General features: G+C 41.2%; 1 protein-coding gene and 1 pseudogene across 1 annotated transcript; one reads left to right on the top strand and one right to left on the bottom strand.

Moving 5' to 3' along the window:
* Positions 1-405: 405 nt before the first annotated feature.
* LOC106910954 (integrin alpha-11-like) lies at positions 406-27624 on the top strand. The gene is made up of 14 exons (XM_088006758.1): positions 406-540; positions 634-744; positions 1938-2020; positions 2102-2306; positions 2381-2479; positions 9974-10050; positions 11334-11417; positions 11646-11817; positions 13710-13823; positions 15401-15487; positions 15607-15717; positions 16811-16906; positions 26055-26168; positions 26424-27624. The coding sequence occupies exons 4-14, from the start codon at positions 2172-2174 to the stop codon at positions 26502-26504; spliced, it is 1170 nt and encodes a 389-aa protein (XP_087862884.1). The 5' UTR covers positions 406-540; positions 634-744; positions 1938-2020; positions 2102-2171; the 3' UTR covers positions 26505-27624.
* LOC148159523 (uncharacterized) lies at positions 8286-9243 on the bottom strand (annotated as a pseudogene).
* Positions 27625-27761: the final 137 nt, after the last annotated feature.

Genomic DNA, 27761 nt, shown 5'->3' with positions numbered 1-27761 from the left:
GGTGGGTAAGACTGGATAAGTTTGGTTTAGCCAGTGCAGCACTAAATATCAACAAAATGTGCCTGTCTTCTGGTGTCTTTTTGGGGAGAGACCCAAGAGTAACAATGTAAACTGGCAACATGAACCACAGTGTTTTAATCATTCCAGTTTTGATAAATGGTGTCGCACATTATACGATTGTTCTAGTCTTGTAAAGCAGTTAGTAAAGATGGCATTACTGAGAGCAGAAGGCTGACTTTTGTATCTCCTTAAAAATATTTAATGGAATATAAAATATCTATTTCAGGAGACAACAGTCTTTACAACCTGACTGTCGTGTATAGAACCTATGACTAGTGATGATTACCATCACCACTGTCTTTACTACTATCTTTAACCTCTCCTCTTTATTTCTCTTGAGCTGTTTGGTACAGTCTGGTTTTTGATGAGAGGCGATTTTCCCCGTGGGCAGTCCTGGATGAATCATTCCGGCAGCAGCCCAGAACTCTTCTTCTACACACTGGGAATCAGGAATGCGAGCGCCTTGACTTTTCTGTGCAGGTCAGAATAAATCCTTTTGACACAACATACTCAACGTAATAAGTTTTGCTTGGTGTGAATCTATAAAAGCAAAACCACCATTTGTATAAACAGGACATAACAGATTACAGGCGGCCTATAGTGGTTGCTGTGGAGGCAGGACTTCAGAGCCAGGTCAAAGGGCCGGTGTTGGACCCAGACTGGCCAACCACCTTACGAACTGAGGTGAATGTCCGATACATTTGTGTAATGTGTGTGTTTGTACTGTGCTGTGAAAAAGTATTTTCTCCTTTACAGATTTCTTGAATTTATTTTGTCATCCCGAAATATTTTAGATAAGAAACTTCTGAAAGAGAATGTCTGACCATCAGTTTATGATGCTTTAAGTATTCTTAGGTTATGTCATCCACGTCACACCAGCAAGTCTATCACTGGATGACTCCAAAAATATAAATGAACAGAAGTTTTGGAGTTTTCTAGTCAAAACCTTTTAAATGCAATATATAATGTTGCATGACCTTAAACAGGATTTTCATTCTCAATGCAACCTATATTGTTTTCTTAGACAGAGGACTTTTCACCAATTTGAATAATATAATAAACTGAACTTGATTGCATTGTTTTGTACTCGTACTCGTTTGCCATCTGTTTATCTGGAACCGGGTCCCGGTGCATCAGCCCTGCCGTGGTCCAACTTGCACCAGGAACAGTCCCCTAATAAAGGACCCTTATCTCCATACTGCTGGAGACCCCATCGGCCCATGTAGGACACGATCAAAAATCTTCGGCAAAACTGCCATGATCACACTGCTCCTCTGGAAGCTGAGGCTCCACTATCAGCTCAGCTCTCATCTCCTGTACCCGAAGGATCCCTCCCTCTATAGTTAGACACAGCGTCCAATCCCTCTTTTTTATAAAGGGAGACCTCCAACCTGTTCTGCCAATCCAAGGCAGAACAAGTTCCCAAGCGCCACACAATGTTAAAGAGGGACATCATCCACAACAGCTGGATCTCACCCACCCCTGAGGCTCTGACACTGTGCTAGATAGCGTGGCTTTGGGTAGCTTTCTTCACTAATAAATTAAATAATTTAAAATCTGTGTTTACCCAGATAATCTTTGTTACATTTTAAAATATAATTGATGTTCCTAAACATTCAAATCTGTTTTACAGAAAAGTAAAACAGACAGAATCTGAAGGTGGGTAATGCTTTTCCACAGCACTTTCTTACCAAGAAATGTAATTTGTTATTGGGTATGTTTCCTCTAATTTTTTTTTGTATCTTTATTCTTGCTTATGTGAAGTGTTCTTGAACCTAATTATTATATTTTTTGTTTTATTATTTCCGATGGTTGTGTGCTTTGTTATTTCTGATATTAGATATTGTATGTAATGTTTATCATTATTATTCCTGCAGCTTCCGTTCTGGAATGGATGTGAGGAGGATACCTGTACTCCTGACCTCATCCTTCACAGTCGCACCGACCTGTTAAATGTTCTGTGTGTAGTTAAGCCTGTTTTCAAAATGTAAACATACATCAAGATCTATTGGAAAATAATATGCATTTGTTTCACCTGCAGGCAGTTCTGCAGCACAAGGAAACATGCCACCTCCTCACTCTGCAGCCATCGGAAGGGACATGAAGAGAAAATGTTTGTGGTTGAGACTGGACGGAGGAAGATGATTGTGTTTGCTGAGCTTCAGAACCAAGGGGAGAATGCATTCAGAACTTCACTTGACATCTCTACAACCCCTAACCTTCTCTTCTCAAGTCTCTTAGTCAAGGTACTCAAATGTCTTTCTGTGTATTGGAATTGAAGGTGACTGTGTTTCAAAATGACATGCATCCTGTCCCACAGGACCAATCAGATATCCAGATTGAGTGTTCCACTGAGAATAGGACGGCCTCCCAGAGAAGCTGTAACATCAGTGCTCCATTCATGAGGTCATTGTCGCAGGTGGGTTAAATATACTACTGGGAAATCTTCTGGGAAACTTGACATGGCATGGCTGCATTATATAATTAAAATAAATCTTACACTAGCCGGACATCTGCTTAATTTACTGAGCTTATGTTAGCTTCCCCTGCCTGCTAGAGTCAAGACAGTTGATCCTTGTTTTGTAGAAGCATGTTACGGTAATTGGTGCTTTGTGAGATTCACATAGTGTATAACTTAAATTGAACTTGTAAAGTTTTATTTATATAAATTTAACTCATTTTTTATGGAATTTGAATTGAATTTATATTTAAAAAAAAAAACTTTTTCACATACATTCCATATATTCATGTCTTATTTATTCGAGAGAGATTTACTTTGACTTAAAAAACGCTGCCTTCCATCATCTGGGTTCTCCATGACTGTCTCTATCTGCTTTGCTTATCTGCTCTAATCATGGATCATGTTCAAAAGCATCAGCTCTAAGAGTCGGTAGATTTGTTAGCAGTTTATTACTAATTAGTTTTTCTCATGTTAAATAAACATCAAATACCTGCTTTCTTAACAGGACAAATATGTACAATTATGCAGGTATAGTGCTTCTCATAAAAACAAAATGTAAAAGGATTTGTTGCAAAACATTCATATCACCAAGTTAAACTAAAATATGAGGCTACAGTTTATAAAACACAAAGAGCCTTTTGGAAGTGAAAGTGACGGCTCTTATTGCCACAAAAGCTGAAAAGAGCCAAACTTCCCATTACCATCAGCTACTATACATTAGTAAAACTAAACACCCATCAGCCTTAGTATTTTGTCCAGGTGCCAAATATTAGGTCAGATAAAAGGTGAAATATATTTGCAAAGATTAGATCGTTGTTGGGAAAGGCCAGTGTATAAGAATATTTGATGGACTTGTTACACCACCTTTTTCCATTGGTCTACAGTAATAATATACAATCTACATATCAAGTGAGGCATCTTTTGGCCAGATACAGATTAGCATCTGCATACTAGCTATTATCTAAGTCACCTTCACAGGTTGGCTAAGCAAGCGTCCGTAAGGGAGACTGGACGATGGGCTGTGCAGGTTTGTCACTTTGACCGGTGGAGGCACTGCATTCAGGAAGGAAGTAAGGCAACAAAATGTAGTTGAGGTGGGTTTATTTGGGAGCTCCAGGTCACCATTACACCAACACCCTTCACACAGTGAAGCAAAAAAGCTGACATTCATACCTGAGGCAAGTATGAATGCCTCCAACACTTAACCAGGTAAAGGGGTGATCCAAAAAAAAAAGAACAAGAAACAAACACTACTTACACAAACCAGCAAACAATAAATGATCCAAATATTTACATGCATGCAAATTATTAAAACTAAACTAATCTAAGGTCAATCAAAAGTAAATATAACTAAATATAAATCCTCAGAGTATTACCCCTCTTAATGGAAGATGGTATGCTCCAGGAGCATTTGTCTCCCTTTCTGCTCCACCTTGCTGAGACACACCCAGAAAGGCAAGTACTCAAACAATTAACTCAAATTGAACCAATCTAAATCAGAAACAAACTGACATCTTCCCCCATATTCTCTGAACAGGAAAGATGGCCAGTTTCCCGACCCAAAAAGAATGTTCACTAAATGTCACAAGGTAACTGAAATAAAGAACTGATACAAAACACATTTAGACTGTAAATAAATAACATAATATCAATAATCAATATGGGATGGAACCCCTGGTCTCCATCACATTTCCTCCCCCCCATCACCCAGGACAACAGTACTCAGTCCTCAAACATCCTCGCCAGAGAGTCAGCCACAAGGTTAGACTTCCCTGACTTATACTGCACTGTAAAATCAAAAGGCTGTAATGACAGATGCCATCTTGCAATACGCATATTAGAGTCTTTCATTTGGTGTAACCATTTCAGCGCCCGATGATCTCTCTCCAGGGTAAAATGGAGGCCCAACAGAGATGCCTCTCGCCATCAATGTCCTGCAGCAACACGGCACCAAAGCATACTCCAGAGGCGTCAGTTTGCAGTATAAACGAGTTATCAAAGTCTGGACTGTAGAGAACAGAGTCACTGGAGATTGCAGAATTAAGGTCCTTGAAAGCTTTGTCACACTCCTCAGTCCACTTTACTGTATTTGGTGCAGAGACTTTTGTTAAATCCATAAGAACAGCAGCCCTGTCTGCAAAATGGGGAATGAGCTTACTACACCACCCCACTAACCCAACAAAGGCACAGTCCTTCCTTTTTGTTGTAGGAACTGGGTATGCATGAATCGCTTCTACTTTTCCCACTTGAGGTCTAACTTGGCCATGTCCCACCACATAGCCCAGGTATTCTACCTGCCTCTGCGCCAACGTACATTTATTAGGGTTAATGGTGAGGCCAGCAGATCTAATGAGTTGTAAAACATGCTGCAGATGATGAACATGCTTCTCCCATGTCTGGCTAAAAATCACCACGTCATCCAGGTATGCTGCAGCAAAGTCAGATGCCTCCCTCAGCACCTGGTCCATGAGGTGCTGAAACGTCGCTGTGCCCCCTGCAGGCCAAAGGGCATAACCCTGAACTGAAAAACCCCAAATGGTGTTTTAAAAGCAGTCAATTCTTTCGCTTCTGATGCTAGGGCCAGCTGCCAGTAGCCTTTGCTGAGGTCAAGTGTGGTGATAAAAATGCATCTCCCAACTCTCTCCAACAGTTCATCAATGCGAGGCATTGGATAAGGGTTGAATTTAGAGACACTACTAAGATATCTAAAATCAATACAAAATCTTAAAGTGCCATCCTTTTTTGGTACTAGCACAGTACTGCACCATTCACTCACAGAGGGCTCAATGATCCCCAGCTCCAACATGAACTGTATCTCGTTCTTGAGTTGTGGGACGAGACGTTCTGGAACCCTGTAGAACTTCCTGCAAGGTGCAGCATCATCTCTGAGGTGAACCCTGTGTTTTATCAGGCTTGTGAACCCAGGTTTTTCCTGAAACAGCTCTGGATCCAAAAGGGGTTTCATGTCCTGCTGAAGATGAGAGAGAGAAATTGCAACAGGTACGGAGTTACAGGCTGGAAAAAATAGCTCATCTTCCTCCTCATCGTCCACCACACGCACAAAGAGTTGCAGTAGAACAGTTTCTGCATGCTCCTCATTCTGGAATGAATCCTGTTGAGATGACTGAGAAGCAGACGTCATTGCAAACTGTTGTGGTGAGTCGTGGTATTGTTTCAAAAGATTAACATGGAAAATTTGATGTTTCTTCTTCCTTTCTGGCATATACAGTTCATAATTAAGCTTCCCAACACATCGTGTGACCTCATAAGGGCCTTGCCATTTAGCGAGAAGCTTATTGTCACTGGTGGGGAGCAACAACAACACCTTCTGTCCAGGATGAAAACTCCTCTCCCTGGCATTTTTTTCGTACCAGGTTTTTGTTTAGTTTGAGCTGTTTTCATATGTTGATGTGCCAATACAGCCATTTGTTCCAGTCTGTCTCTCATTTTTATCACATAGGACACCACATGCTCACCCGATGGACTTGGGCTTTCCCATTGCCCTTTCAGAAGATCCAACGGCCCCCTCACTTGTCGTCCATACAGCAGCTTGAATGGAGAGAATCCAGTTGACGGTTGTGGAACCTCTCGATATTTAAAAAGCATATAGGGCAGCCATTTGTCCCACTCTGTGCCAGTCTCTGAAACAAACTTGCGCAGCATGTTCTTCAGTGTTTGGTTAAAACATTCAACCAGTCCATCTGACGGGGGGTGGTGTTTATACCCTTTATACCTCACAACTGATAGACCTGTTTCAAAAGTTTTGACAGAAAATTAGTCCCACAGTCTGTAAGGATCTCTTTAGGAATGCCTACCTGTGAAAACAGAAGCTACTTGTTTAGCTTTCACTGATCTCAAAGGAAAAGCTTCAGGATATCTAGTAGCATAATCACAGATAACCAGAATGTAACGGTTACCAGAGGAGCTTTTCTCCAGGGGACCTACAACATCCATTCCTATCCTTTCAAATGGCGTTTTATGATAGGTAATGGCTGGAGATGAGCTTTAGAAACACCTCTGTTCGTCGTTAACTGACATGTGTGACAGGAAGAGCAGAACTGTTGCACCTGTGTGTACATGCCTGGCCACACAAACCGACTTGCTATTCTATGGAGGGATTTCTGAAATCCAAGGTGCCCAGCCCAAGGAACTGAATGAGCGAGTTCCATCACTTTCCCCCTTAGCTGCTGTGGTAAAGCAATGGCTTCTGATCTACCTTTAACCTGATAAAGAACCCCATTCTTCACCACATAAGTTGCATCTTCCAAGGCATTTATTTTACCCTGCTTCTTTCCCTCAACTTCTGTAACCTTGTCAAACCATGGTTTTAATGTTGGCTCTGATCTCTGATGGGCAGAAATATCTGAAGGAATATCAAAGTCAAATAAAGGGCAAGGTTTCATCTTTCCTTCCACCTCCATTCTGGCTGAACCTAAAAACTTCTTTCTTCTTTGAGCTCTGGATTTGGATGGTTTTACACTGCCCACCTCTAGTTCTACATCAAAGAATGGTAATTCCTCAAGTGAGTTCTGTACCGCCTGGGTTCTAGTAGTGACCAAGCAATAGATTGGAGAGGAAAGTTCTGCTCCTGTCACTATGGGGACATTTTTCTGTAAGAGTGTAGTGTTCTGAACTGTGTTCCCTCATGGCTACCAGTTTGAATCAAATGTCCAGCTGCTGTGTTTGACACTAAATCAGTCAAAGTGGGGACATCCAAGCCCAAAATGACAGCATAAGGAAGCCTCAAAGCTAATGCTATAGGTAATAGAAATGTCTGACCTCCTATAGTTAAATAAATCTCAGCTACAGGATACTCCATTTCATCACCGTGAATGCAACTTATTTTTGTCTTAGCCTCACTCCATAGTTCTCTTGGCACTAAGCTAGACAGAACCACAGACTTGAAACTTCCTGTGTCTAACAAAGCTGTTTCACATTGACCATTAACTAACACAGGGACTGTGTGAGCAGGTTCAGGGGCAAGGGATGGGGAGGGTGGTCTGGGAACTGAACAGAGAAGGGAGGGCTTACTCCGTGTAGTGGCAGGACATGTGTACTGTGTATGACCCATTTTGTTACACTGAAAATACCTGACATCTGGTCTTGAGGAAGAGTAGTTCTTAGCAGGGTTGGGTTTAGCCACAGAAAATGACTTGGTAGCTGAATAACTCCTAGTCTGACCTATAGTACCACCTCTTTCACCCCCATCAGACTTACTTCTTCCCGTAGGGAAGTTTTCACAGCCAAAGTGGGCTCTTCTGGTCCCCGTCCTTGCTGACAAGAAGACTTCTGCCAAACCTGCGGCCTCTTCTGCAGACTTTGGGGCTCGTTCCTGGATCCACACCTCCAAGTCTGGATTCACCATCCTTGGGAACTGCTCCATGATCATCAGTTCTAAAATGTTCTTCACTGTAGAAGTCTCTGGTTTGACCCACTTATAGAACATGTCTTTGAGTCGAACATAAAGTTCTTTTGGTGTCTCACCCTGATGAATGTCCAGGGATCGAAACAAGGGCGTAGGTTCGGTCTAAGTTTTGGTGGGGACCTTGCAAACACAATTGCAGATAAGAAGAAATCAATAATAAAAGAAAAAAGAAAAAATATTACATAATTAACAGACCTATTCTACCTCACATTCAGTGCTGACCTTACTAAACACCGGACTTTACAACAAATGCGTTGCGTGATAGATGGGTCCACTCACTGTACTTACAGCCGACGTAGCGAAATAACTTCTAATGTCTGTCCTTTTCTTTTCTTTTTTGGTGGCGACATGGTCTCGGAGACTCAGAAGGAGACGCGTGTGCCCAGCTAGCCGCCGCCTTTTGCAGCTAATCAAAGAACGTCCGACGATTCAACTGACTCCCCCTCTCCCCACCCCCCGACAGCACCGTTCCGACACGGTCTCGGAGGCTCATAATAAATGTCAAACTAAGAAGCTTCCGTTCCGCGCACCGCCTGTTGCTGCTAATCAAAGATCGTAGATCCACGTTCTTTGAGCCAATATGGCAAAAATTGGTCGGGACTTTTTCATATCCCGTGAATATTGGTCGGGACATGTCCCTACCGTCCCTACCCAAACCTACGCCCATGGATCGAAACCTCCTTCTATAGGTGTCGGCAGTTATCTCATATTTGGTCAGAATGGCATCTTTCACCTTGTCATACATGTGAGAATCTGCAATGTCCATCAGCACATAAGCACTACGTGCTTTCCCAGTAAGTAGTGGAACCAGTCGGACCACCCACTCTTCTTTAGGCCAATGACAGACCTTAGCTATTCTTTTGAAAGTTGTTAAGAAATGCTCAACATCATCATCAGCAGCCAATGGAAGCAGCTTTGGCTCCCTCTGTGTGACTGGTAGCTGGTAGGACATCTGACTTTGTCCATCATCATGGCCATCTCCATCATCATCATAAGTGTGAGGATCCTCCTCCAAATAGTCACCCTCATGCTGTCGCTCCTCCTTCAATTCCTCCACATGAGCCTGGAGTTGTCAAAACTGTTGTTGTAAATTTTTCCATCTTACTTCTTGGCGTGCTGATTCCTTCTCAATCTGCTGGTCTCGGGTAGTTTGAGACTGCATCAGTGATTTGACGAGGTTTGCCAGCTGATCTAGTTTGTCATCAGTGCTAGCACCACTAGCAGCTTCAGCTCCACTCATAGCAGCAGTACCATCTTGAATCTCAGTTTCATTACTTCTTTTCCCACCTCTTGTCATTATTGCCTCATTGTTCCTCCAAAGCCACACTTCTGACACCACTTGTCACTTTGACTGGTGGAGGCACTGCATTCAGGAAGGAAGTAAGGCAACAAAGTGTAGTTGAGGTGGGTTTATTTGGGAGCTCCAGGTCACCATTACACAAACACCCTTCACACAGTGAAGCAAAAAAGCTGACATTCATACCTGAGGCAAGTTCCAACACTTAACCAGGTAAAGGGGTGATCAAAAAAAAGATAAACAAGAAACAAACACTACTTACACAAACCTAGCAAACAATAAATGATACAACAAATATTTACATGCATGCAAATTATTAAAACTAAACTAATCTAAGGTCAATCAAAAGTAAATATAACTAAATATAAATCCTCAGAGTACTACCCCTCTTAATGGAAGATGGTATGCTCCAGGAGCATTTGTCTCCTTTTCTGCTCCACCTTCCTGAGACACACCCAGAAAGGCAAGTACTCAAACAATTAACTCAAATTGAACCAATCTAAATCAGAAACAAACTGACATCTTCCCCCATATTCTCTGAACAGAAAAGATCGCCAGTCTCCCTACCCAAAAAGAATGTTCACTAAATGTCACAATGTAACAGAAATAAAGAACTGATACAAAACACATTTACACTGTAAATAAATAACATAATATCAATAATCAATATGGGATGGAACCAGTGGTCTCCATCACAAGGTTGTGACAGTTTTGTTCTGCTCCAATTCAGGTAACTTTTCATCTGGAGTTGGAGTTCAGCCATTCCATCTTTCTTCATTTGGCACAAGTAACCATGGTAACGACTAGGTGAGAAACTTATTTCTGATGTTTATCATTGTAGCAATATGTTAGTTTGACTTATCAAAAGTAAATTTGCATTATTTTAAAAATACAATATTGAAATTGAAAGCCTACATCCCATTATACAAACTCCTTTGTATTAGGTATTAAATATTAGTATGACAGTTTAAACATTGAGTGCTCTAGTTTTGCTAGAAAAACTATACAGTAGGATCAGTGGCGCAACTGCACATTATTCAGGTGGATGCGAAAACATAAATCGCCCCCACCCTCTTCGAAGGAAGGAACGTCAGCGTAGAAAATAAACGCTCGCTCGCTTCCCCCCTGAGGTGAGGATATGTGAAGTGTGAAACTCGCGCTAGATTTATCTGATTATGTGCATGAGGTGAAGGAGCGTAAGGCTCGCTGAAGTGTATGGGAAAACATAATCGGCCCCCTCCAGACGGGGTTTTGGCACCCCCTCTGGTGCTGCGTCCCTATGCATTGCATGCGCTACATACCCATTTTTTGCGCCACTGAGTAGGATTGATGTAGAAATAGCTGAATGTTGCTGCATTGAATTAAACTAGAGTTTAATTCAAGGGTGGCCAGATGATGATCAAGGTTGTAACATGGTGTCTGTACACTAATAAAAGAATATATTCAGTTGCTCTAACCTGGTAGTGATGTGTGAGTCCTGAATGAATTGCTCAAAACCTGAGTCATATTACTAATTCCAGAATTATTGTATATTATATTCATAAAAGAACTGCCCTGTAGCAAAGCAACTTACACTCAATATTCAACCGCTCTGCTTACCTGACTTTATATTATGTCTCTTAACCCCCTTCTTTCCCCATTTTCTGGTTCTTCCCATAAAGGGGAGTTTTTCCTCGCCACTGTCGCTACATGCATTCTTTGCACCAATGGCTGATTGGTGTAAAGTCATCAACACAATTCAACTGAATATCGCTATCGCTACATCATCATCCAGGAAGAGTAAATGGTGCAGCTCAATGACTCCATGCAACCCACTGAATTTCCTAAGATAGAAAACTTCTTTTCCCCAGTTTGAATGATAAAGTGAACTTGACTGGCTTTTTTAATAACTAGGATTATTATTGAATTGACTTGACTTTTTTTTTTTCTTTTTTGGTAAAGTGCCTTGAGATGACATGTATTGTGAATTGGCGCTACTTAAATAAAATGAGTTTAATCAGTAAACTGAAATTAATTAGATATACTTTTGCACTACAATTTGAAGGCTGGCTCATCTCAAATGTTTTGAAATGTTTCCATGTGTTAATCAGTGAGGGAGAGGATGGATACCCAGATGACAACACCAATAACATCATCCTCCCTTTAAAATATCAAGCTGACCTTCTCTTCACCAGGTGGGTCTTATAGAATTTAGCCATTTAAAAGTAAAAGAATGGTGAACCTGACATAAAAGTTACTTTATCAGGTGATTTATTTAAACAGTATTTAAAAAAAACAAAAACAAATACTATACATTTGAAAATGTCATTTGAAAGCTCTTTCACCGTATGAAACTATTATGTATGTGTGTTCATACATAATAACACATTGTTAAAGCTGAATTCCTTTGTTTCTACTGACAGAGACACCGATCCTCACCGCTTTGAGATCAGATCTGGGTTTTACTCTTCTTCCGGAAAAGAACCAGACACCGCCTTCCCTACCTTCAACCTCACGTTTAATGCAAGTTACAGATACTCATTCAAAAACAAGAAAGTATTGCTGATTGATGAGCTGCAAAGAGCAAATATTCCTGTAGGTGAACAAAGAGCTCTCATAGTTTTTTAGTGTAAAGTCTTGATGCTTATAGCATAAGCTAATTTACAGCACTTGTCCCTAGAAGGACTTTTATAAATAATATATCTAAAAAGTTATTTGTTGTATAATCTAAAATAGTTCAAATAAATTACTCAATTTTAATATGACATTAATGCTCACACGTGGAATGACAACCTCTGACTAGGACTGTATCTTATATATAAATTTACTTTCTGTATAATTTACTCTTCACCAGGGGTGAAAGTAAGGGGGTACGGCAGGGTACCCCTAAAAGATTTAGCGGGGGTACGCAGTACCTGCAAAAGAGGGGAGAGGCTGTCTGCTGTAAAAAATCAACGGGTTCACTGTGCAGCCGTGAGTTCACCCACTAATCAGCCGTGACTGATTAGTTTTTCAAGAACAATCTAAAACACAACTTAATCAGTTAATAAATAACTTTTTTCCAATTTCATATTGTTTCTGAACTGTTCGTGCTTAACTAGAGCAGCGGTGCAATATGTCGATCGTGGAAGGTTTTGAGTCGATTTTGGCATTAGATGACAAACTGAACGCCGCCAGGAGGCTGAGACCAGCACGTCCTCCTCTGGCTGGCTTAAAACGTTCGTAACTTTATTAAAGAACAACAACAAAAAAATCAACAAAACGTGTTCAAATTAATGACCCAACAACAATAATAATCTCAGTGATTATTGTTTCAACAAGGTGTTGCGCAATTCTGTGCGTTTCGGTTCCATTACCAAAATAACGAGCAGAGCAGGAGCTTAAAATTAACTAATCAACCACTGCTGACAGGCTTATTAATGATCGCAAAATAAATATCAAGCCTGCCCACCTAATATTGTAACGGACTGAATATTATGTTTTTAACGTAATCTCTGGTCGGCTTGCGGAGCGCAGGAGGTTGCCATGGCAACGGGTGTGCTTAATTGACAAAGAGAGAGACGGAGAGTAAAAATGTGCGAGTGGTTTTGAGTTGATCACCTGTTCAGGTTGTTTTACCTTTGTTTACCTTTGCTGTGGCGCTTTACAGCCGCTGTAATTTCTGAACGTTCAATAAACAACAAACTTGGACTAATTCTCTTTGTGAGTATACGTCATTTACAACAAACATCAAACACGGTAAATATGTTTCATTAAGTATTTAACAAATGGCTTCTACCGCGATAATTATGTGAAATTAAATTAATTGTCTAATAAAAAAAAATAGTTTGATGCTGTCGAGCTCAGAGTCTGAGAGGCTTTTCCTTTATCAAACTTCTTTTTTTTGCCTCTTATTTAGTTGAAATATTGATGTTGATGAGATTTTCTCCAAAATAATAACCTTTTTCAACCTTTATAGCTCCACTGTTGAAAATGAGGCTTTAACATTCACAAATGACAGTCAAATAAAATCCAGTCCAACATCTGGCTTGAGATGGTTCCTCTGGAACCTGTTGGAGGAAAAATATCCCAACTTCAGAAGATGTGCTTTTAACCCAACAGAGCTCTGTGGTTCCTCCTATCAGTATGAGAGTCAGGGTGAGGAGGCGCCATGTTAGGAAGAGAAGTGGAAGCTGCGTCTTCAGAACAAACATGTCATGATGCTGGGCTACTGATTATCCCTCTGTCTGGACACAGGATCAATAGAACCAGATTAAAAGCTAAAATGAATGGTTATATGCCAGACATGGAAAACTGGGATGTACTCCATGCCATGATGTTCAGAATTTAGGTCTCATTTTGGGGTGTCAACATCCCTCAGCCAGTGGACTGAGGGAAATACAGCTTTATTTTGTAGCAATTCAAGAGCTACCCAGCTTTTATCGCTTCGCAAAAATTTCATAGTACCCCCAAGAATTTAAAACTACTTTCACCTCTGCTCTTCACAGGTTCAGAATCTGGGAATCTTCTTTGTAAAGGACATCATTTTAGAAGCTGATATCTGGTCTGTGACCAAGGAGGGCAACCAGCTGGTGGACATTACAGATTATTTCATCGAAGAGGTAATTCATGTTATACATTTAATATATATTGCACTGCTAAAACACAAAAAGTCTTTGTACAATAAAACAAAGCTAACTTAAGAGTAATTTTTCAGCAAGACAAATGTTTCAAGTCAATAATTTCTGAATATAGATTTTAAAAAGGTATTGCTCCCTGTAGCAGATTTTTTCACATGTAAAAAGACCTTTCTGTTATAAATGGGAAAAAAAACTTCCAGTGCCAAAATCTTTTTCTCTTAGATCAGATACGTTATAACCAGTAAATGAGTGGAGATCTTTTTATTTCACAAAAGTCCAATAAAATCTCAAAAATGATAATATGAGTTGAATCAGGGGTTGGTAGAGCTGCCTTACAGCAGGAAGGTTCTGGGTTCGATTCCCAGCCCGGGGCCTTTCTGCATGGAGTTTGCATGTTCTCCCTGTGCATGTGTGGGTTCTCTCCAGGTACTCCAGCTTCCTCCCACAGTCCAAAAACATGACTGTTAGGTTAATTGGTTTCTTTAAATTCTCCCTAGGTGTGAGTGTGTGTGTGCATGGTTGTTTGTCCTGTCTGTCTCTGTGTGGCCCTGCGACAGACTGGCGACCTGTACAGGGTGTACCCCACCTCTCGCCCAGAACGTTAGCTGGAGATAGGCACCAGCAACCCTCCCGACCACACTAGGGACAAGGGTGTAAAGAAAATGGATGGATGGAGTTGAATCAGAATTCCTAATAAGCTAAATGTTTGTGTAACCTACTTCAATGAGAACTCATTTATTTCTTGTTGAATTATTCTATATCCAACTGTTATGAGCTGTTTAGCAATAACTGAGACAGATGAAACCTGCCAGTGTTTATATCCTTCTGTTATGATGAATTCATTAAAAAGTGAACCTGAGTGCTTGAGGAGGGAGCTAGAGAACGGCTGGCCGAAATTAGCATTCATAAATCGGATCAACATTGAGCTAAACGCTGCTTGCTTGGCGGATATTGGAAAATCCAATATCCAACTCGAAACTAACTTCACTAACTTCACTTCGATGCCATCTTTGCAGTTGGTAACACAATAAAACCACTGGGATAAAGTTTGTTTTGGTCTGTTGCCTGCAAAGATGGCACCGAGCGACTGCACCTAAACACCCCACAACGTCTGACGCAGTGACGTTGGTTCCAAAGCTCTATTGGCCAATAGTAGACATAGAAGGCAGCTCTCCTCATTAACATAATGATGCAGCAGAAAAACAGCAAAGGGAAAAACAGCAAGCAGAAAAGGGAGAAACAAAAAAAAGACTAAGCAAAATATCTATTTTTCTTGACGGAAACTCATGTGTAAGGAAAAGGAAAAACTAAATATATATTTATGCTTTTATTTCTTATCAAAATATATATTTATACTTTTAATTCTTATCAAAATATATATTTCTTCTTTTATTTATATATTTATTCTTTTATTTATTTTTGTGTCGGTTTTGGTCCTCCATAAAATTCACTATCAAATAAAAGCCATTAATCTCTAAACCTTGAAGAAAATGTCCAGAATATCAAATTTAGTTATAGTTGAAAAACTTTACTGTTGGCATTTGTTTGTTTTTTCTCAGAAGGGAACTAATTCCAGCTGCATGTTACCTCTTATTAAATCTACTGCTCTGAGTAAACCAGAGGATCTGACTCATCTGTCTCAGCTGGTAAGAATAAACATTTCTTTTTTTTATTTCCTTATAAATGGAGAAACCACCCATAAAATTGTTTTTATTTGTTCTGTGTTTTTATTCTTTATTCTTGCTTCTGTGTGCATTTTGTCCAGAACTCCAGTAACAGTGTGAGCATACCGCTTCACTGCATACTCAGCCTGTCACCCTCCAAGGCACTGAAGCTCACATTCAGAGGAAGACTTCATCTACCGACTCTGCAGGCTGTTAGTTACCATGTTTGTTTTACTCTTATAAAACTGAAGTTGGTTTACTGCTTATTGAGGTAGTATAAATTCAGGGAGAACAGTTACTAGACTGGCAGCTATCAGGTAGTTATATAGACAATACCTTGTTTTTAATGTTCCATCAAAACAAGTGAAAAATAATGAGACAAATAAATTCTACATGCACTCTCAGCTATTACTGTGGAACCTGGATGGTGATTTCCTGCCAAATTATTTTTAACTTTTCCAGTAATTCTGGGTAATTTAGTGTTAGATACAATTAATATGAACAATGCAGATACATGTCAGCTTTGTGATGATTTTTAAGAATTCTGAATGAATTACAGTTCTCTAGAGTTTACCAAGATATGTAACTCTAACCTTCAGTTTAAAGTTAAGAAGGTATATTTTCTTAGAAGGCAGATATTCTACTATACAACAAGATGTCCCATCAAGAACCCAAATTGTCAGTTTTTGCCATAATTTTAATGTACTGTGGGGGAGGTAGGAGGGTGTCAGAGAAAATACAAATATGGGAGCACAGCAAGAAATGAGGGTAAAAGACTGTAGTTATCTGGTCAAAATGGGAGACTTGACTTGACAGGTATGAGTCAAATCTCTCTTTACCTTGAAATGCCTAGGTTCTTCATGTTTAGATTCAACAAAAAATGTTGGAAGCATCTCTGAGATCTTGACATTACAGCGCCTTAAAGTTGCAGCTCATTCACTGGCTGTGCATCCATTTTCATAACTCATTCCATTTGGGATCGGTAAAGTACTTTTGAATGATTTTCAACCAAATTCCATTGGTGCTCTGTTGGAGTTCATATTTATGAGTTTAAAATGCATCAACATACCATAAAGTCACTGCCAGCTTCAACCAGTTTTTGAGATGTTCAGACAATTCAGAGATGAAACTCCTATTTGTGATAACAAGCAGCTTAGCAGGTGTACCCGATGAAGTGGTTGGTTAGTCTGCATTTCCCCATGTACCCCTAAAGCTTGTATTTAAAAGTGTCAGGGATACTGAGAGAAATTGGATTCATCTAGTAACAAACTTAATTTTTGTGTTTGACATCCACCTAAATTATAGGTGAGTTTCAGATCCTTAGAGCTGCTGACTGTTACCACAATACAGCTAGAGAAGACCAATCCGATGTTTCTTCAGGAGGATATCCTTGTTCGACAGGTACAACACTGTCCTGACTTCTACTAACTAGTTAACCTACATATCTATTTAAATCATACATGTTCATACATGTTTACTATCAGTAAGGGTGCACTACAGGTTCAGAACATATGCAGAATGTTGTTTAACTAGGTGCAGGGTTATGCAATATTTTGTAACACAACTTCAAAAAGTGAAAACCAAACTAACTGAGAGGTATCACCCAGCTCTGCTATTTGGCAAAACTAAAACTAAGGTTGTCGATACAAACAAAATTATGTCAGCATACGCATTTTCCAACAGCAATAAACTACATAACTAACTGAATTGCTAACCAAAAAGGCATTAAGCTTTTTAGATAAACTAGAGAAACTTAATTTTACCTGAGAAAAATCAGCTAAAGTCCAAACCCAGCTGCCTCCACCAGGCTGTACATGAAACGCTGCATTCAAATACACAACCTAGTATTCACTAGGTTGTGAAAATATAAAAATAACTTCAATGTTATTTTGGAGTAAAAACATGTTTTATTCTCCATGGGCACAGTTTTACTTTAACCTAACCTTAACATTGTCTATTTCCAAGCGCTTATGTTGTTTTATAACCTATCCATTAGGTAGGTATATTCCTGGCATGGATAGTTTGAGAAAATAATACAATTAAATTAATTTCAAAAAAGTGAAACTTTTATGTTTATCAAACTTAATAAATACAGTATTTCTTATTTAGTTTTCTTAACTGAAATGTATCAAAAATGTGCCAAACTCTGCCTTTAAAGCCAGAATGCATACTGAACATACTGAACAGTGACTTCTGCGTAATTAGAATAATCAGGTTGTCATGATCCATGACCTGTGTTTAGTTTTGAGTTTTTCTGTGTAATTGTTTCCCTGTGAGTCTTTGTCCTGTCCCCTCGTTGATTGTCTCCCAGGTGTGTCTCATTCCCTTGATTAACCCGTGTGTATTTAAACCCACCTGTTGTCTTTGTCTCTTGTCGGATCCTTGTCATGTATTGCCTGCTTCCCCATGTCGTGATGCCTGTTTTCCCCGTGCAGTTCTCTGTTGTTCCGTGCCTTTGACCATCATTAAAGTCATCATTTTCACTTACCTGTTGGGTCCGCCTGCGTCCATATCCTCACCAAAACCACCGCCTATGACAGAAGGATCCGACCACAACTACGGTGAGAGAAGCAACCATCATTATGGACGCCAGATCTAACCCTTGGTGGGGAACACAGTTGGTGCTGTGCCCACCAGGGGTCGGACCCCGCCGACATTGCCGCCCTGTGCCGCCGGAGGTCCCAGCCCCTGGGCGCCGACGTCACCACCGCCCTGTGCCGCTGGAGGTCCCGGCCCCTGGGCGCCGACGTCACCACCGCCTTGAGCCGCCGGAGGTCCCGGCCCCTGGGCCTCACCTGCAGCTGCCTCCGGTGCCCGCGCTGAGGCGGCGTCTGTCCCCGCCGCTTCCGGTGCCCGCGCCGAGGCGGCGTCTGTCCCCGCCACTTCCGGTGCTCGCGCCGAGGCGGCGTCTGTCCCCGTTGCCGCCGATCCCCGCGCCCAGGTGGCTGCTGTCGCCACCTCCAGAGTTCGCCGTGCCCGCTGCTGGAGGGCAGCCCCCAGAGTTCTCGGGGCTTTCAGATTTTCCTGTGGCTCCGCCCCATCAGTTTACGGACGAGTCCGCTGCCCCCCGAGTCCGCTGCCCCCCGAGCTCCCGCGTCCAGAGCCGGCTGCCGGAGCGCAGCCCCCCGAGCTCCCGCCACCAGAGCCCGCTCCGTCCGAGCTCCCTGCCGGCCGGCCCCTCTGCCGGCCTTCCAGGGCCTCCAGCCGGCCCCACGGGCCGAGTGCCTCCTGCTGCGGCGGCGGAGACCGCCGGACCCTCCTCCACGTCTCTGCGCTTCCTGCGTCGGAGTTGCCCGCCGCCTGCCGGACCCTCCTCCAGGTCTCTGCGCTTCCTGCACCGGAGTCGCCCGCCGGACCCTCCTCCACGTCTCTGCGCTTCCTGCGCCGGAGTCGCCCGCCGGACCCTCCTCCACGTCTCTGCGCTTCCTGCGCCGGAGTCGCCCGCCGGACCCTCCTCCACGTCTCTGCGCTTCCTGCGCCGGAGTCGCCCGCCGGACTGTCCACAGCAGGTCCCGCCCTGACCGTGTCTTTATTTTGCTTTTGTTTTTTTTTGGATTGAGTAATTCTGTTTTTGTTCCCCGTGGACTCTTTCCCTCCGCCCACCCTGATGGGTTGTTTTTTGTTTTTGGACTTTTCTGTTGGGCGTCTGGTAGCCGCCCCTTGAGGAGGGGGTACTGTCATGATCCGTGTTTCTGTGTTTAGTTTTGAGTTTTTCTGTGTGATTGTTTCCCTGTGAGTCTTTGTCCTGTCCCCTCGTTGATTGTCTCCCAGGTGTTTCTCATTCCCTTGATTACCCCGTGTGTATTTAAACCCACCTGTTGTCTATGTTCTTTGTCGGGTCCTTGTCTTTGTTTGTCGATTGTCAAGCGTATGCTGCTGCGTCAGTCTGTACTCTCCAGTGGAACTGGAGAGTACAGTTTTTGTCCTTATTGTCAGTTGCTACCGGCATTTAGCTGTGTGCTTGTTTCCTGCCGTGCTGCCTGTCCTGGACTGCTTGAGCATTTTTGTTATTAAAATCATCACCATAATCTGGGTCTCAGCGTCTCTCCTCACCTCATCCACTACACCGACTCTGACACAGGTTCCAAACCCACAAATCATATTTTGGGATCCTTTGAAATATTGACTGCTTTTAAAATGTACAGTAATTTTACCCAAAATATTTGAAGATTTTCACATGACCATAAATGTGACGGAGACCACCTGTCAGTGTTGTGGTACTCGAGATCGGTCTTGGTCTCGAGTCCGGTCTTAAGACCGTTTTCTGATGGTCTCGGTCTCGTCTCGGACTCGACCGCATTTGGTCTCGGTCTTGTCTTGGTCTCGGGCTCTGAGGACTCGGCATTTTATTTCAAGACCAGTCGACCAACTGTGAAAATATCACTAAACGTGCAGCATACTGTCCACTTTATTTGTTAACATCTTTGTTTTCAGTGGATGTAAAATGCACCAATGGGCTCTTTGCCCCTCAGCTTCCGCGTTCGGGGTAAAGCGGCTCGATTGTTTCCGATCCAATACAAATATCATTTACATTAGGTGCATGCAGTGCTTGGCCAAGGTTTGTACATCGATCCGAAGCCCCAACAAGTCAGCTGGAGAAAGGTTTTAAGATGTTCGCCTCGTTATACATTCACTGACACGAAGGTGAGTTTTACTTAAACTTTGTGGCTAACATTAACGTTAGCTTATGCTAGTAGGCAATATTCTCGGACATTGTTCTTGTAAAATGTGCTATTTAAGTATCTAAACATTCTAACGGACAATGTATTTATCTTATTTTCAAGTATATTATGTGTGTTTATTGTCGTTAGTGTCAGAGACTAACGGGGAGGTTAGGGTTCGGGCTTTTTACTTCCGAAGCCTGACGGAGCACAACAAGCCTCATAGCTTGACAGTAGCACAGCTCTGGTGTCAGAGATCTGGTTCAGCTGTTCAGGTTCAAAGATGCTGCTTTTAGAAAAATATGAATATGCTTCATGTCTCCGTGTTATTTCGTTTTATTACCTTTGCATGTTTCTTGTGAAGAGCTCGAATAGGACGGTGTTTACAGCAGTATGTACAGGCGGATCAGTTGCTTGGCTGTCTGGCTCTGGTCTGCTCTCTCGTTCCCATAAACTCTTTCAGGCTGAATATAGAAGTGATTCCATGGAAATAACTCAGGGAGGCTCCTTTATTTACCATCCGTATCCCCGGTAGTTTTAGGCTGATCCGGAGTGAAGTGAAGGCTGCAAACTTTGCTGTGCGGCGTTAGCTGGTAGCCACAGATATTTACAAGCCATCTTCTTAATTCAGGATCGCTTGGAAATTAACGAAAACTTAAAAGCCCATTATATTAGGAAGACAACAATGTTAATAGTATTGTTTTTTTGCATCTGAAATACGACTTAGTCTTTTCTACCAGTCATGGTAACTCAAAGCGGAAAAAAGTGAGCCGCATTAGCTCCTGGAGATGTGACGTCAACGCCTTAGGTGCAAAGAGCCCATTAAAATCCAAGCAACTACGTGTTTCTCCCCCTCCCCCTCCCCTCCCCACCTTTCACTCGCACGCGGCGCTCCAGGACATGCGCAGTGGTTTTCTCTCAGCGGCAGAAAATGTTTGTCTAATCGTCAGTAATATAATAGCGCTGCATAAATAGTAAGAAATCCGATGGCCAGAGCTAACTCAGCAGCGCTTCGCTTTCAGAGACGATGGGGACAACATCTAACTATTTTCGTCACTTAGAAAAGTAGCTCAAAGAAGGTAAGCTCCGTTAACGTGATGTTAGCAAAGCTAGCTGTACAGAGACACATAAGAATTTGTGATGAAAAAAAGTCACTCACTGCCTGAATTATTGTGCGGAGATGTTGACTGACTTGTCGCATATATAGGATAACGCTATGTCCAAAAGTCTGCAATATAGTGATGTGACATTCAGAAACAGTCGATTCTTCTCCACGGGTCTTTATTTATTAGATAGGACTGGAGTGTCACTCACTGAGAGCCGTTCTATCAGATTACTATACACTGTCAGAATAGCATACGTGCAGTGAGTACCATGCCTGCGCATGCGCATTAAGAAGTCCGACCGTCAGAGGAGTTGTCAGTTCACCATATGCAGCAAGTTATGACGAAAATAAGTCATTAAATTGTTTTCAATGATAACTATATAGATATACATGTGTTGTCATGGTTGCAAAGTGTATTTAAAGCAGGTCTGGCTGCAGTGTAAAACTCACTTAACCGCTAAGTCAGGATGCCATACAACTGTTAATAACAGATCTACGTCATGATTCTATGTTCCTAGCATACATGCAGTGAGTACCATGCCAGCGCATGCGCCTTAAGAAGTCCGACCGTCAGTGGAGTTGTCAGTTCAGCATATGCAACAAGTTATGATGAAAATAAGTCATTAAATTGTTTATAATATGACATAATATGATAACTAGATAGATATACATGCGTTGTCGTGGTTTCAAAGTGTATTTAAAGTAGGTCTGGCTGCAGCTGGATGCCATACATCTGTTAATAACCAAGTGTATGATGATCTACGTCATGATGCTGATTAAATAAAATCATATGGTAATGACAGCGCATGTCTGAGCTAAGCGTACGACTATCTGACAACGTATGCTGATCTGACAGAACACCGTGAGTTTGTGTTAAGCGTATGACGATCTGACCTAACAGAACACCCGTTCTTTGTTCTAGTAATGCTCTGTGTACACTGCATCACAGTGTTGTGTTCAAGACCACCTAACCCGAGACCAAGACAAGACCAAGACCAGAGTGTATCGAGACCGAGACAAGACCAAGACTTTTAGGGTCCGAGACCAAGTCAAGACCAAGACCGAGGAAAGTCGAGACCGAGTCAAGACCAAGACCAGCGGCCCGCGCTACATAACACAATAAAATGTAAAATATGATCGAAATTGCTTCTCAGAATAATCTGAAAGATCCATATTCCCATAAAAACACCTAGATATTAAATACTTAATACATTTTACCAATATTAAATATTCCATTTCTGTGTTACAATGTGTGATGGTCTCGTGCCATCCCTAAAAACATAGCACCCTGGGAATTTGCCCATATTGCTCATATAAGAATCCACCACTGTTGCACCATTAAACATAGCAATTGAGGCAATGCCCTGATGGTAAATAACACTCAACTATGAACACTGACCAAGGAGCAATAAGCAAGAAGTAACCAAACAGAAGGCGCTCATCGTGACTGTTTTCACTCTCTATCCCAGTACATGAAGCCAGGTAGTCTGACACCATGGCAGACATTACAGCTGCCACTTTGAACAAAAACAAAGAGCAATGTGCATGCTCTGCGTGCTCTTTCGTTCTTGTGTTTTAGTTATTTGTTAATTTAAATATCAACGTACATAATTAAATGTATGTACATTTAATTACATACATACATAATTAAATGTATGTACATGGCATGGTACACAATGATGCAGTGTACACAGAGCATTACTACAACAAAGAACGGGTGTTCTGTCAGATCAGCATACGTTGTCAGATAGTCGTACGCTTAGCTCAGACATGCATACGCTGTCATTACCATATGATTTTATTTAATCAGCAACATAGAATGATGACGTAGATCATCATACACTTGGTTATTAACAGTTGTATGGCATCCAGCTGCAGCCAGACCTACTTTAAATACACTTTGAAACCACGACAATGCATGTATATCTATCTAGTTATCATATTATGTCATATTATAAACAATTTAATGACTTATTTTCGTCATAACTTGTTGCATATGCTGAACTGACAACTCCACTGACGGTCGGACTTCTTAAGGCGCATGCGCTGGCATGGTACTCACTGCATGTATGCTAGGAACATAGAATCATGACGTAGATCTGTTATTAACAGTTGTATGGCATCCTGACTTAGCGGTTAAGTGAGTTTTACACGGGCGTGTGTTGTAGCTGACTCCAGCTGCAGCCAGACCTGCTTTAAATACACTTTGCAACCATGACAACACATGTATATCTATATAGTTATAATTGAAAACAATTTAATGACTTATTTTCGTCATAACTTGCTGCATATGGTGAACTGACAACTCCTCTGACGGTCGGACTTCTTAATGCGCATGCACAGGCATGGTACTCACTGCACGTATGCTATTCTGACAGTGTATGGTAATCTGATAGAACGACGGCTCTCAGTGAGTGACACTCCAGTCCTATCTAATAAGTAAAGAGCCGTGGAGAAGAATCGACTGTTTCTGAATGTCACATCACTATATTGCAGACTTTTGGACATAGCGTTGTCCTGTATATGCGACAAGTCAGTCAACATCTCCGCACAATAATTCAGGCAGAGTGACTTTTTTTCATCACAAATTCTTATGTGTCTCTGTACAGCTAGCTTTGCTAACATCACGTTAACGGAGCTTACCTTCTTTGAGCTACTTTTCTAAGTGACGAAAATAGTTAGACGTTGTCCCCATCGTCTCTGAAAACGAAGCGCTGCTGAGTTAGCTCTGGCCATCGGATTTCTTACTATTTATGCAGCGCTATTATATTACTGACGATTAGACAAACATTTTCTGCCGCTGAGACAAAACCACTGCGCATGTCCTGGAGCGCCGCGTGCGAGTGAAAGGTGGGGAAGGGAGGGGGAGGAGGGAGGAGGGAGCAGCGCCGTGCGCGAGTGAAAGGTGGGGAGGGGAGCGGGAGGGGGAGAAACGCGTAGTTGCTTGGATTTTAATCGGTGAGTTTTGCATCCACTGAAAACAAAGATGTTAACAAATAAACTGGACAGTATGCTGCACGTTTAGTGATATTTTCACAGTTGCGGTCTCGACTGGTCTTGAAATAAAATGCCGAGTCCTCAGAGCCCGAGACCGAGACAAGACCGAGACCAAATGCGGTCGAGTCCGAGACAAGACCGAGACCATCAGAAAACGGTCTTAAGACCGGACTCGAGACCAAGACCGATCTCGAGTACCACAACACTGCTGCATCATTATTTAATTATGTACGTTGATATTTAAATTAACAAATAACTAAAACACAAGAACGAAAGAGCACGCAGAGCATGCACATTGCTCTTTGTTTTTGTTCAAAGTGGCAACTGCCAGGTAGTCTGCCATGGTGTCAGACTACCTGGCTTCATGTACTAGGATAGAGAGTGAAAACAGTCACGACGAGCGCCTTCTGTTTGGTTACTTCTTGCTTGTTGCTCCTTGGTCAGTGTTCATAGTTGAGCGTTATTTACCATCAGGGCATTGCCTCAATTGCTATGTTTAATGGTGCAGACAGTGGTGGATTCTTATATGAGCAATATGGGCAAATTCCCAGGGTGTTATGTTTTTAGGGATGGCACGAGACCATCACACATTGTAACACAGAAATGGAATATTTAATATTGGTAAAATGTATTAAGTATTTAATATCTAGGTGTTTTTATGGGAATATGGATCTTTCAGATTATTCTGAGAAGCAATTTCGATCATATTTTACATTTTATTGAGTCATGTAGCACGGCCGCTGGTCTTGGTCTTGACTCGGTCTCGACGTTCCTCGGTCTTGGTCTTGACTTGGTCTCGGACCCTAAAAGTCTTGGTCTTGTCTCGGTCTCGATACACTCTGGTCTTGGTCTAGTCTTGGTCTCGGGTTAGGTGGTCTTGAACACAACACTGCCACCTGTTCCCCAACACTGCTGCTTTGTACCAATTTGTTTTTATAATTTAATTGCTGAATGCTTAATGTTGAATTCTCTCTTTTACCATCTGACAATTAATCGTAGTTTGGTATAGAGTCAGTGTTGTGCCATTTATCAAGAATCATATTTCTTGAACTAGTTCCAAAATAAATGAACTTATGTTCAGTTTAGCACCTAAATATTCTTATCTAAGCTCAGCACAACTCTGAATTAGCTCTCATCCATTTATCAAAACAATTAATGACATATAAAACAATTGTCTGTGAATCATGAGATCATGCACTATGAATGTGTTTGTAAACCTTTCCTTTGCCAGGTTCTTCTCTGTTTAATTATCTGTTCTGTCAAGGTCTGAACTCTCATAAAAGCTGTTTTCAAGCAAAACAATGTGAATATGAGAATTTTTTTTCTATTAAGACAATGTTTATAAATGTTTTAAAATCTCAGTCCCTTTTACATGTCAGCTGATTAAATTGCACTTAAAGAATTGAATGACACAATCTCTGCTGCTATTTCAACTTTTTTGAGAACAAAGTTAGAAGTAACTGAACTAAATCGCAACTATGCCTTTATCTGTATCTGCTGTGTACAAACTTTTACTGTTAACAGCAGCAAACAGGTACAGTTTATATTCTTAGAGCACGAGGATTCAGCTTATATTATATTTAAACTGAAGAGGAAGTCTTCAGTTTGACTTATAGTCAAGTCTAAGATTAAAAGAAGTTCATGTTAGCTTCTCCTTCTGCAAAAATGTGTTGTCTTAAGACACACATACATGTGTGCCTCTTCAGATGTCAACATCAGAAACAGCACAAGGAGGATCAGATTCAGCCAGGAAATGATTTTGTGACTGTTCATTGCTTCAATGCAGACCATCCTGGATCTGAGAAAAGAGGGACCCAGCTCCATCCCCATCTGGATCATCCTGGGCAGCTCCCTGGGAGGCCTGCTGCTGCTCTGCTTAGTCATTCTGGGCTTATGGAAGGTACACAAACCTACTGTCAGCTCACACCTCCACTTTATCTGGGCTCTATTTTGATTCCAGTTTCTTCCTGTCACATGTTGATGTGCCGCTGGGCAAGGCACTTAACCCCAAGTTGCCTACTGATCTGCATACTTAATGCATTATTAATGTGTGAGTTTTTGAATATGAATGGGTGAATGTGGTTCTAGTGTAAAGCGCCTACGACCCACTGTGCTTAGGGTACACATTAACAACTTACCATGATTTTTTTCACAGCTTGGATTCTTCAAAAGACGGAGACGTCAGGAAGAGGAGGAGCAGCCCGTCACCAATGGGAATGCAGAGATGCAGCTATAAAGCAGTTTGACGAGTTTCAATCTGCACTTCAAACCAAACAGTCAAGGTCTGTTACTGACAGACCTTGACTGAATTGCTAACCTAAAAAGGCATTAAGCTTTTTAGATAAACAACGAACGCTGCAAAATGTTTCCACCAAACTGAGGTGAAATAATTAAGATTTTGCTTGCAGTTGACAAAGTACTCGGTTCATATTGAGTATAAGAAGTATTCATTTACCAGCACCTCAGCCAGTCAGTGGAAATAGTGATGTGTATTTCATAAGACTGATGCAAAACAATTAATGACATTTAATGATGTTTTGAGAGAAACTACTGCAGAGTTAGACAGAGGTATGCAGGTTTCTATAACACAGCTTGCATTATACACATGTAAAGTCATTGACAGAGCTGTATATACAAGACATGGTTCCTACTGATCAATATGTAAAACAAACTAAATTTACTCCTAAATTATGTTGACAGTCAAAATATCATGGATAATTTGGACCTCATTCTCCATGTCAGGTCATCTCTGTATAACACTCTGTCCAGGTATTCTTTGCTGTTTATACATGGCTCTATGGTGCAAAGAAAATCTAAATGAATCAGCATATTTATTTGTATTTTATTTAATAGCTGGCAAGAATGTGTAAAGAATTGTGTTATACGAGCTAAAACCCATATCTATTTGACTACATGTAATATTTGGATGGCTTGTTTAGATGTTTTATTGGAAACCGAAGCCCTCACCTCCTGAAGTTGTTTTACTCACTACTTTTTAAACCAAAGCAAATCATCAAGGCATTAAAGATAGAATATTGTTTAAAACTATTTTTATTATTCATTTTATCTGTGTAAAGTATAAACTTTAATGAACAGTGAGGATAGGGGCATTACTGTTGGATATAAAGCAGTCATATAAAGCACAATAACACACACCTTTAACCATTTTTAAGGTGTGTTATTTTATTCTTTTTTATGCTGAAGATTCTTAGTGTGTATAGCAGACATACACAAAACATTAAAACCATGATAGTCCTCAGTGTGATAGTGCACACCCCAAACCATATGGAATCACTTCAGATGTTTGATTTTGCAGGAAAATAATTTGTTCAATAAAATATCAATCTTATCAAGCATTGTGTTTAGATTATTGCAATGCCATGAGGCATAATTTTCTTTTTTTCAGCACAAGTTGATGAAAAAAATCATACAATTACTAGAATCACAGTTGAGAACATTTTTAGCAAAACTTCCCAAAAAGGACAAGAGACAA

The sequence above is a fragment of the Poecilia mexicana genome, unplaced genomic scaffold (genome assembly GCF_051168715.1).
Source record: "Poecilia mexicana isolate PSO_F unplaced genomic scaffold, ASM5116871v1 scaffold_6, whole genome shotgun sequence".
In the NCBI taxonomy this organism is placed as follows: Eukaryota; Metazoa; Chordata; class Actinopteri; order Cyprinodontiformes; family Poeciliidae; genus Poecilia; species Poecilia mexicana.
This window is presented reverse-complemented; position numbering and strand designations above follow the sequence as displayed.

Bases quoted from the DNA above. Each gene is read 5' to 3' on its own strand.
- LOC106910954 (XM_088006758.1), top strand. From the start codon at position 2,172: ATGTTTGTGGTTGAGACTGGACGGAGGAAGATGATTGTGTTTGCTGAG. The intron at 10,051-11,333 runs GTGAGAAACTTA...TGTGTTAATCAG, and splicing joins GTAACCATGGTAACGACTAG to TGAGGGAGAGGATGGATACC. The intron at 16,907-26,054 runs GTACAACACTGT...GCTTCAATGCAG, and splicing joins AGGATATCCTTGTTCGACAG to ACCATCCTGGATCTGAGAAA.